The sequence below is a fragment of the Salvelinus namaycush genome, chromosome 13, assembly GCF_016432855.1.
Source record: "Salvelinus namaycush isolate Seneca chromosome 13, SaNama_1.0, whole genome shotgun sequence".
NCBI lineage: Eukaryota > Metazoa > Chordata > Actinopteri > Salmoniformes > Salmonidae > Salvelinus > Salvelinus namaycush.
In genome coordinates, this window is record NC_052319.1 from 22,778,043 (window position 1) to 22,790,468 (window position 12,426).

The 12,426-nt window shown below is 47.0% G+C and overlaps 1 protein-coding gene across 1 annotated transcript in view; it reads right to left on the reverse strand.

Moving 5' to 3' along the window:
- Positions 1-12,426, reverse strand: part of LOC120058028 (diacylglycerol kinase beta) — a 130,088-nt gene that overhangs the window by 55,046 nt on the left and 62,616 nt on the right. Inside the window, exons 16-18 of the mRNA XM_039006512.1 lie at positions 4,132-4,217; positions 3,946-4,035; positions 1,934-2,094 (exon numbers count right to left, since the gene is read on the reverse strand). Coding sequence (XP_038862440.1) covers positions 1,934-2,094; positions 3,946-4,035; positions 4,132-4,217 — 337 coding nt within the window. The remainder of the gene's footprint in view (positions 1-1,933; positions 2,095-3,945; positions 4,036-4,131; positions 4,218-12,426) is intronic.

Below are 12,426 nucleotides of genomic sequence, written 5' to 3' on the forward strand. Positions count from 1 at the left end.
ACAGGGCCATGCCATGCCGCATTAGATCAGGGCAGAGAGCTAGGACTAGCCTACAGCAGACCAAAAGCGCCATCAACAACATGGGAATGGCATTGGGCATAGTGGATTACATAAATACAGAATCCTTCGAAGGGATCAATTTGAGCTTAAAAGGTCCTCTCAGGAACACAGAATTTAGATATATTTGAATGTAAATGGACTGTAAATCACTGTTCTATCATCAATAACAGTTTTAAATGTAGCCAGCACTTCTTTAGAAATGGTGTATAGCCAGGGTAGATGCTAGACAGTGGCTGCAACCAAAGTTTGGACCATCCTGGCACTGGCACTACCACCCACCCGGCCCACATCTGAATCCCACAGAGAGGGCATTGTCCCCTGGCCACCCCCTAGCCTGCATCCTCTGGCCCTTCTGACCCAGGCATTACACAGTGGAGAAAGACCCATTGTCTAGATAGAAAGGTCAGAGGGTTGGTCGTTTGCTAATAACATCCACATTCTAATTAAACCATTTTGTCTTTCCATTCGATCAGCAATATGCTGAACATTATGAGACAAAGTACTGATCCCAGTCAACTGCTTTCAATATTGTCATTGTTGGCAATACAGGACAAACAGATATGGGTCCAGCAGGCTAGGGTGTACTCATAGCACAGCAGTAACAGGATGGTAGATTCATGTGTTTGGCAGAAACCTGCTGAATATGTGGCAGGCCTGGGACCAGTGGGAGGCCGGGTTGCATAACATCACAATAGTGCCTCGTATCCCTGCCAAGTTCGCCCCTTCCTCCCTCATCCTTGTTCTACCTGTGATTGGTCCAGACATATTATGTACCAATCACATTTCGGCTAAGTCTCACTGTCTACTCCTGGCTGTTTGTGTATTTTAAGGCTTCCCTGCAAAGGAAAATAAAGAGAGGAAAGACCATAAAAGGGATTGCTTTCTCAAATGAGGTGCTGCAGGCACCTTACTGTTAAGCAACCGTAGATTTGATAACAGAGATATGAAACATCCATCTGAAGTGTCAGGGGTTGATTGAGAGCGACATCAAGACAACAACTGAGACAGCACCCATTTGACCTCGTCCTTCTGGTCCCTGTAGTCTAATACGTTTGAGGCATGCCCATGGTAATTTGTTTTGAACAGTGGGACCGTGAGGAGAGCGATAAATGGTTGCTAAGCAACAGGGACCAGGGCGATGCTGGTTCCTTCCCATTAAAAGGGGAAATACAGTAATTAACCTGCCTGAGAGGCTTAAAAACCTCCGGGGATTCTGCACATTGTTTAACTCCTGCTGGGATAGGCAATCCCATACTGTGGCATAGTACTGTGCCTATGTCCCATAAACGAAATTGCCATGGGGGATGGGGGGACATGTGGACTGAGCATAAGGTAGTCGAAGTCCGACTATAATACAACTCAGTCTTCATCTTTTGTGTATTCCTAATATTTGCCTTGAAATACCTTCATAAAAGATGGTGAAGACTTCTCCTTCCACTTATCCTTCCACTTATACTGTGTTTTAAAAATACCCATGTACCCCTCAAAATAGGCATAATAAGTAATGTCATACTGTGTAGAATTGTAGGAAATTTGTTTTAAAATGTCAAAGCAAATCTGGGGAAGGACCACCGGAACCCCTGTCTACTGCCCCCCAAACCCCCCCCCACCCCCCAATATCTACACCACAATTTGACCATTGCTATGTCCTGCTTATGGTTTGAACTGAATATGGAGAGCCAGGCAGGTAGGATTGAGTGTGTGTGTGTTTTAAGGATAAGAATTTGAGGGTGAAAATTGGTTCTGCATGTCAACGAACATTTCCTGGTGAAACTAATAACTAGAGTGCGTGTGTGTGTGTGCACGTGCATGTATGGACATCTGTTTGCGTGTGTAGTGTGTCTATGTGTAGAGGTGTGGGTTGTTCTCGCACCACTCCGATGGAGAAGTAGTTGTTGACGATGCTGTTAGGGACAGGGTCTCCCTTCTCCTCCTTGTCAACAGGGACGATGTCGATGTTCCATCGGTCCAGAACCATCTCTGTGCTGTGCTCTATGTCCCGCAGGAACTTCAGAAGACTGCCTCCTTCATAACCTACAGGAAAGGAGAGAGAGACAGGTGAGAAGTCAGACATAGGACACAATGAGATACAGCCATCACACACACTAAGGTCACCCACACTCTCAGACCCAGGCTCTCAGACCAACTAAGAAGTCGTCACACAGTGAATGACAAAACAGCCTAATGGTTTAAGTGTACACAGTAAAGTCCTCATTGTGGCCTTATGTCCCAGAGGGGATGAAGAGGAGCAAGTAAATAAGTCCAATGCCACGAAATAGAACTCCAACCAACTGACGGGCCTCTCTGAGAGAGTGTTGGTAAACAGTATGAGCCTACACAATAGAGCCATCATTACACTGTGCCATGGGATAGAACCCCATCTCAGGCTCCGGTAACCAGATCCTCTGTGTCTGAGACCCAGTGGGTCTGAACCACAATGACTCTGATGATGACTGTGCTCAGTGCTGCTGAGAGGTGGGCCGTTGTTAGTGTTATATCACTGGCTGTCATGGGGGTGTGAGCGTATAATGAGGACCCATCACACTGAGAACACCAGGGGACTCTGCCACTTACGTCCTGAGAGCCAGGGACAATGTGTGATGACACATGTTCCTCCCTCCTGTGCTACTAACACATGATGACTGAAGGGAAAGGAAAAGTACCTGCTACCTCCCTCTCTAAACAAGGCGCATGGGGAGCTCCAGGGTTTTGAAGAGGGCATCACGCTGAAACACGTTCCTTGTAATAATAAAGAAACATCTGAAATCGACTTCTATTATTTGTCCTCCAGGAGAGGCTGAATATTCTCCTCTCCAATTTACTCACATGGTGACCTCCCCTGAGAGCCAGGGGCCATGTGTGATGACACTTGTTCCCCCTCATGTGATCTCCAACAGTCTGAGCTCACACTTATACCAAATCACAGAGGGAGAAAGCAATGATGATGTAATGTAAGAAGTCAATTAGCATACTTCATACCCTGAATATTAAACAAACAATTCACAGACTACTTATACTCATTCATGTTTGCAAAAGCATACAAGTATATCCCAATACCCATGACACACACAGGCTAACATACAGCCCAATCCTGCCTCATATAGTTACAACAGGCCTATACCATCTGTCATATAACATCTACCACTTAATAGGAGATCAATAGGAAATTGTGTCACCAAACACAATTTAGATGATTGGTTTACTGTGCTAGGAATTAAAAAGCATGTGCAATATGTTTCCACAAAGACCGCTCTCACACAGTAAGTCACTCACAGCTACTGTCTAATACTGTAGAGCTGTACATCTGGTCAGAAAAATTCAAAGAATCCAGCTGCTTTTTAAATTATTTTTCCGAGAACATAATGTATTCAACTTGTGCTTGGTCAAAAAGCCTCTGGGAACTATCTGTCTATTTAGTTTACAAGCATCATAACATCATATGCCTTCCGCCTGGCTAAAGTGCTCTGCTGGCCTCTACAAGCCATGGTCAGGTCAAGCAGTCAGTCATAATCAGGGTCACAACTATTGGCCCAAAAACAGGCACAGCCAATAAGCAAACAGGGATTATATAAGAACTCTGCTTTGCATTATATAGCACTTTCATATAAGGTCTATGAGGACGGGTTAGGGACCACAAGGACACAACAGGAGCATTGTGAGGATATTGGGGAAAATAATGCTGATTGAAGCTTTCAGTGAGCAGGAAAAAGTAAAACAAGACTCTCACTGCGTTCGATGTACACACACACACACACACACACACACACACACACACACACACACACACACACACACACACACACACACACACACACACACACACACACACACACACACACACACACACACACACACACACACACACACACACACACAGCTCCTCACCTCCGCCCCAGCGTAGGCATCTTGCCAGGTCGTTCCCTGTGCCCAGAGGGAGGATGGCCACAGGGGGATCTCTGGTGAAGTTGGCCTTGTCTGCAGATGGACAGATAACAATAAGATAATGATTACAATTCTGATGGATTGCATCACATGAGTACATGAGTTTAATCCAATAGAATTGAGACACACCAATACAGTCTAAGATCCATCCCACTGTCCCATCCCCTCCACACGCCAGCACCCGGAAATCAGGGACATCATGGAAGAAGTTGAGCCTGGAAGACATAAATACATAAATATGTAAATACACACATACACACGCACACACAGTCACAGAGAGAGAGAGAAAGAGAGAGAGAGAAAGAGAGATAGAAAGAAAGCGAGAAAGATGCATTAATGTGGCTGGTGTCCATCCTTACAGAGTGTCTGGGTCACCTTCAAAGCAACCTTTAATCTGGGTCAGGACATAGGTGTCGACAGGGGCTTTCATGTGCCCCCAAAAAACAGCTGCAGTGCAAACATCACAAACACCCTGTGTGTGTGTGTGTGTGTGTGTGTGTGTGTGTGTGTGTGTGTGTGTGTGTGTGTGTGTGTGTGTGTGTGTGTGTGTGTGTGTTAGTCCACAATCATGTGCGGCTGTGTCAAAGTCCACAAAGTGTGCGGCTGTAGTACACAATCATCTCCAAGACAAAGGAGATGATTGTGGACTACAGGATAAAGAGGACCAAGCACGCCCCCATTCTCATTGACAGGGCTGTAGTGGAACAGGTTGAGAGCTCCACATCACCAACAAACTAACTTGGTCCAAGCACACCAAGACAGTCGTGAAGAGGGTACAACAAAACCTATTCCCCCTCAGAAGACTGAAAAGATTTGGCATGGGTCCTCAGATCCTCAAAAGGTTCTACAGCTGCACCATCGAGAGCATCCTGACTGGTTGCATCAAATCAAATCACTGCCTGCTATGGCAACTGCTCGGCCTTCGACCGCAAGGCACTACAGAGGGTGGGTGTACGGCCCAGTATATCACTGGGGCCAAGCTTCCTGCCAGGTGGTCAGAGGAAGGCCCTAAAAATTGTCAAAGACTCCAGCCTCCCTAGTCATAGACTGTTCTCTCTGCTACCGCACGGCAAGCGGTAGCGGAGCGCCATGTCTAGGTCTAAGAAGCTTCTAAACAGCTTCTTCCCCCAAGCCATAAGATTCCTGAACATCTAATCAAATGGCTACCCAGACTATTTACATTGCCCCCCCCCCCCCTCTTTTACACCACTGCTACTCTGTTGTTATCCTCTATGCATAGTCACTTTAATAACTCTACCTACATGTACATATTACCTCAACTAACCGTTGGCCCCGCACATTGACTCTGCACCGGTGCCCCCCTGTGTATAGTCTCGCTATTGTTATTTTACTGCTGCTCTTTAATTACTTGTTACTTTTATTTCTTATTCTTACTCATATTTTTTTTAACTGCATTGTTTGTTAGGGGCTCATAAGTAAGCATTTCACTGTAAGGTCTACACCTGTTGTATTCGGCACCTGTGACTATTAAAATTTGATTTGATTTGTGTGTATCACTGACATGGTGGTTGACAACAGTGCGACAGACTGCCCTCTCTCCTGGTCGTTGAAGTGAACTGCACTCTCCCTTAGTGACGCACAACACAAGCATGCCAGCACTCCAGGGAAATCTGTAGGTACAGCACCGAGCTGCGTATGTATCACATTTAACAAAACATTTGCACATCAACATTAAACATTAATATCCTTTAACCTCACCGCATGAGGCTTGACAAATCGTGACAATGTTTTATGCATGTGGGCTTAGTTGGAGAAAGCGCATCAACAACAGGGCCAAACGACCATCTGCATTAGGATGGAGACATCACTCTTAATCAACACAAAACAACTAATTGTATTCTCTAAACAAATCACTCAGCTTCAATCTGCCACTCGAAAAGCCTGGTGGTGACTGAGGCTGTTGCCATGGAGCCCATGGTAACGGCGCTGGAGAATTTGTCTGGGTCTATATTAACTCTGTGTCTGCTATGCTATATAGCCAGACAACATTAGGCCTGTCTTTGGCTGTACGCATATGTATCCATAATGTCCTGACAAATATACATTTGGACAGCGTACAAATGAGGTCAGCTTGGGCTGGTTTACAACTCTACATACAGTTCTGAGATATGTATCTATCCACACTGTCCTGACAAATATGCCTTTGTAAGTGATGCAAGGATGACCAACAATGGAGGAGTTATACAAGAGACGAGGAGAGAATGAAGATAGCAACTTATTTGTCATGACATCAGATTGATCCACCACACTGGCATGTATTGATGACATTAAAAGAAAAGGAAAAGCCTCAAACTCTGGTAGCTCAGATGCAATAATTTATTCAACAGCAAGCTGTCTTCATCAGGGTTTATTGATGACATGACATGTGCTGAGGCCCAGCAGGTAATTACAATAAAGCATGGCTAAACTTCACCCACGACTCCTGTGTGTCCCCTAACAAACTCACTCATAACATTAGCTAACAACAAAATAGGTTAATACATATGATGAGTAAAGCTATCAAGAGCCAGACTAATGGCTAATGGCTAATCCAAATAAAAGTCCTACATAACAATCACACAACAGCAGTCTCACACTATAATATGTTTTCCATGTAAGGATACCCCGTAACCACCCAGACTGTTATGTGAATAGTGGATTATCTTCCTTATACAGTGGGGCAAAAAAGTATTTAGTCAGCCACCAATTGTGCAGGTTGTAACGGTCGTCTTGTGGTGAATGAGCGGACCAAGGCGCAGCGGGTGATGAATACATAATGAATTTATTAAATGAAAGACGAAACACGAAGTACACTTGAATTGATTACAAAATAACAAACGACGTAGACTGACCTGAACATAAGAACTTACATATAGACGAAGAACGCATGAAACAGGAACAGACTACCTAAAACGAACGAACAAACGAAACAGTCCCGTGTGGTGTACACAGACACAGGAACAATCACCCACAAACAAACAGTGAGAACAGCCTACCTTAATATGGTTCTCAATCAGAGGAAACGTCAAACACCTGCCTCTAATTGAGAACCATATCAGGCAACACCTAAACCCAACATAGAAAACACATAACATAGACTACCCACCCCAACTCGCGCCCTGACCAACTAAACACATACAAAACAACAGAAAACAGGTCAGGAACGTGACAGAACCCCCCCCTCAAGGTGCGAACTCCGGGCGCACCCCTAAAACTCAAGGGGAGGGACTGGGTGGGCATCTGTCCGCGGTGGCGGCTCCGGCGCAGGACGAGGACACCACTCCACCATTGTCTTTGTCCCCCTCCTTAGCGTCCCTTGAGTGGCGACCCTCGCCTCCGACCATGGTCCAGGAACCCTCACCAAGGCCCCTCCTAAATAGAGGAGACAACTCAGGACAGAGAGGTAGCTCAGGACAGAGAGGTAGCTCAGAACAGAGAGGTAGCTCAGAACAGAAAGGTAGCTCAGGACAGAGAGGTAGCTCAGGACAGAGGGACAACTCTGGACTGAGTGGCAGCTCCGGACTGAGTGGCAGCTCCGGACTGAGTGGCAGCTCCGGACTGAGTGGCAGCTCCGGACTGTAGGGCAGCTCCGGACTGTAGGGCAGCTCATGACTGGAGGGCAGCTCATGACTGGAGGGCAGCTCATGACTGGAGGGCAGCTCATGACTGGAGGGCAGCTCATGACTGGAGGGCAGCTCCTGACTGGCTGGCGGCTCTGGCAGCTCCTGACTGGCTGGCGGCTCTGGCAGCTCCTGACTGGCTGGCGGCTCTGGCAGCTCCTGACTGGCTGGCGGCTCTGGCAGCTCCTGACTGGCTGGCGGCTCTGGCAGCTCCTGACTGGCTGGCGGCTCTGGCAGCTCCTGACTGGCTGGCGGCTCTGGCAGCTCCTGACTGGCTGGCGGCTCTGGCAGCTCCTGACTGACGGACGGCTCTGGCAGCTCCTGACTGACGGACGGCTCTAATGGCTCGGGACAGACGGGCGGCTCTAATGGCTCGTGGCAGACGGATGGCTCAGACGGCGCTGGGCAGACGGATGGCTCAGACGGCGCTGGGCAGACGGATGGCTCAGACGGCGCTGGGCAGACGGATGGCTCAGACGGCGCTGGGCAGACGGATGGCTCAGACGGCGCTGGGCAGACGGATGGCTCAGACGGCGCTGGGCAGACGGATGGCTCAGACGGCGCTGGGCAGACGAGCAGTGCAGGCGGCGTTGGGCAGACGAGCAGTGCAGGCGGCGTTGGGCAGACGGCCGACTCTGACCTGCTGAGGCGCACAGTAGGCCTGGTGCGTGGTGCCGGAACTGGTGGTACCGGACTGGAGACACGCACCTCAAGGCTAGTGCGGGGAACAGGAACAGGGCACACTGGACTCTCGAGGCGCACTATAGGCCTGGTGCGTGATACCGGAACTGGAGGTACCGGGCTGAGGGCACGCACCTCAGGGCGAGTACGGGAAGAAGGAACAGTGCGTACAGGGCTCTGGAGACGCACAGGAGGCTTGGTGCGTGGTGCCGGAACTGGAGGTACTGGGCTGGAGACACGCACCATAGGGAGAGTGCGTGGAGGAGGAACAGGGCTCTGGAGACGCACTAGAAGCCTGGTGCGTGGTGTAGGCACTGGTGGTACTGGGCTGGGGCGCATCTCAGGGCTAGTGCGGGGAGCAGTAACAGGACGCACAGGACTCTGGAGACATACAGGAGGCTTGGTGCGTGGTGTAGGCACTGTCTTAACCAGACGGCTAGCACGCACCTCAGCACGAGTATGGAGAGCTGTTCCCGGTGACATCAACTCCCCGACACGTTCAGTCGGGCGGATGTCGTGCCTTATGCACCAAACCAGTACATCCCTCATAACTCTCTCCTCCAATTTCCCCATTAACTCCTTCACTGTCTCTGCGTCGCTCACCTCCAGTACCGCCCTGACCGGCTCCTTACGGTAAGCAAGGGGAGTTGGCTCAAGTCTACAACTTGACCCAGCTACACTCCCTTTTAGCCCCCCCCCCCAAGAAATTTTTGGGTGAGCCTCTCGGGCTTCCAGCCGCTCTGCCTTGCTAGCGCCTCATAATGCCGCCTCTCCGCTTTCGCTGCCTCCAGCTCCGCTTTGGGGCGGCGACACTCCTCTGGCTCTGCCCAGGGTCCTTCTCCGTCTAGAATTTCCTCCCATGTCCATTCCTCCTTGTACCACTGCTGCTGTCGCTGTTGCCCGTTAACCCGCTGCTTGATCCTTCGTTGGTGGGTGATTCTGTAACGGTCGTCTTGTGGTGAATGAGCGGACCAAGGCGCAGCGGGTGATGAATACATAATGAATTTATTAAATGAAAGACGAAACACGAAGTACACTTGAATTGATTACAAAATAACAAACGACGTAGACTGACCTGAACATAAGAACTTACATATAGACGAAGAACGCATGAAACAGGAACAGAATACCTAAAACGAACAAACAAACGAACCAGTCCCGTGTGGTATACACAGACACAGGAACAATCACCCACAAACAAACAGTGAGAACAGCCTACCTTAATATGGTTCTCAATCAGAGGAAACGTCAAACACCTGCCTCTAATTGAGAACCATATCAGGCAACACCTAAACCCAACATAGAAAACACATAACATAGACTACCCACCCCAACTCACGCCCTGACCAACTAAACACATACAAAACAACAGAAAACAGGTCAGGAATGTGACACAGGTTCTCCCACTTAAAAAGATGAGAGAGGCCTGTAATTTTCATCATAGCTACACTTCAACTATGACAGACAAAATGAGGGGAAAAAATCCAGAAAATCACATTGTAGGATTTTTAATGAATTGGTGGAAAATAAGTATTTGGTCAATAACAAAAGTTTATCTCAATACTTTGTTATATACCCTTTGTTGGCAATGACAGAGGTCAAACGTTTTCTGTAAGTCTTCACAAGGTTTTCACACACTGTTGCTGGTATTTTGGCCCATTCCTCCATGCAGATCTCCTCTAGGGCAGTGATGTTTTGGGGCTGTTGCTGGGCAACACGGACTTTCAACTCCCTCCAAATATTTTCTATGGGGTTGAGATCTGGAGACTGGCTAGGCCACTCCAGGACCTTGAAATGCTTCTTACGAAGCCACTCCTTCGTTGCCCGGGCAGTGTGTTTGGGATCATTGTCATGCTGAAAGACCCAGCCACGTTTCATCTTCAATGCCCTTGCTGATGGAAGGAGGTTTTCACTCAAAATCTCACGATACATGGCCCCATTCATTCTTTCCTTTACACGGATCAGTCGTCCTGGTCCCTTTGCAGAAAAACAGCCCCAAAGCATGATGTTTCCACCCCCATGCTTCACAGTAGGTATGGTGTTCTTTGGATGCAACTCAGCATTCTTTGTCCTCCAAACACTACGAGTTGAGTTTTTACCAAAAAGTTCTATTTTGGTTTCATCTGACCATATGACATTCTCCCAATCTTCTTCTGGATCATCCAAATGCTCTCTAGCAAACTTCAGACGGGCCTGGACATGTACTGGCTTAAGCAGGGGGACACGTCTGGCACTGCAGGATTTGAGTCCCTGGCGGCGTAGTGTGTTACTGATGGTAGGCTTTGTTACTTTGGTCCCAGCTCTCTGCAGGTCATTCACTAGGTCCCCCTGTGTGGTTCTGGGATTTTTGCTCACCGTTCTTGTGATCATTTTGACCCCACGGGGTGAGATCTTGCGTGGGGCCCCAGATCGAGGGAGATTATCAGTGGTCTTGTATGTCTTCCATTTCCTAATAATTGCTCCCACAGTTGATTTCCTCAAACCAAGCTGCTTACCTATTGCAGATTCAGTCTTCCCAGCCTGGTGCAGGTCTACAATTTTGTTTCTGGTGTCCTTTGACAGCTCTTTGGTCTTGGCCATAGTGGAGTTTGGAGTGTGACTGTTTGAGGTTGTGGACAGGTGTCTTTTATACTGATAACAAGTTCAAACAGGTGCCATTAATACAGATAACGAGTGGAGGAAAGAGGAGCCTCTTAAAGGAGTTACAGGTCTGTGAGAGCCAGAAATGTTGCTTGTTTGTAGGTGACCAAATACTTATTTTCCACCATAATTTGCAAATAAATTCATAAAAAATCCTACAATGTGATTTTCTGGATTTTTTTTCCTCATTCTGTCTGTCATAGTTGAAGTGTACCTATGATGAAAATTACAGGCCTCTCTCATCTTTTTAAGTGGGAGAACTTGCACAATTGGTGGCTGACTAAATACTTTTTTGCCCCACTGTAACTTCCAACCCTCATCAATATTAAACTCTCAAAGATTCTTGACATTCATCGGACTGCGCCTTACACTTGAATGACAATAAAACAGCATATGAACAAACAGCATTTAAAGTTATTGATATTTATAGTTTTAGAATCCTCTAGGACCTATCCTATAGAACTTTATCCTATAAGATTTTATAGAATTCCATAGGACTCCAATAAGACTGGTTGCAAAATATGATATGATTGAATCAGCAGCGCAACATAAATTGAACTTTCAAAATACATTTCCAATATTCTACTTACTTCTATGTGTGCTATTTCTATGTTTCCCAGTCTTAAGTTTTGTTTTTGCGTCCTTTACTTTCAGTTTTGTACAATATTTTTGATTATGGAAAATATATTTCACAGCGGTTTAGATTTTACAATTACTCTCTACACTATGCTTGTTTATTTTGTCACAAACTGAAATTAGGCAAACTGTTATTCAAGTTTTAGCAACCAGGAAATGGCAGAGCTATTTCTGCATAGTGCAACTTTAATATAGTAGGCCTAGCCTATAGAAAGCTGATGGATCCTCTTTTTAATAGAGGCCATCAAAACTCTGTTTTCTCACACAATTGCATAGCATAGCCTATAGAAATGTAGCGCAACATGGGCTTATAGGAACACTTATTTAATTCCATGCATTTTCATGATCCTATTCCACTTGAACTTTGAATGCCAGGGCTCTCATGAAGTGTTTGCATTTGTATTGATGTCAGAGTTATTAGAGGGACAATAGAGCACTGAGTATTGGCCATTAGCGACTGGTAGGCTACTAATGACCATCAGCGGCATCAGAGCACAGTTTTGGAGAAGCCTACTTATCAAGATGGAATTTGACTGCGGTCATGACTCCTGACTGCTGGTGTAGTGGTAATAGGGCCACTGTAACAGCCCTACACCCAAGTGATAAAACCTCACAAAGGTGGGGAACTCCAACTCGCTGCAGCACAGATATCACCAATCGTCATGCCACTGAACAATGCCCAAGAAGCCTCCAGACCCCTAGTGGAGTGAGCACCCACACCGCTAGGCAACCTTTGTCCTTTGCTGTCATATGCCTCCACAATCCAATGAGAAAGACGCTGTTAAGAAAATGCCCTACCCCAAACTGGATTAGAGAAACAGACAAAAAGTTGTCACAAACAACACCT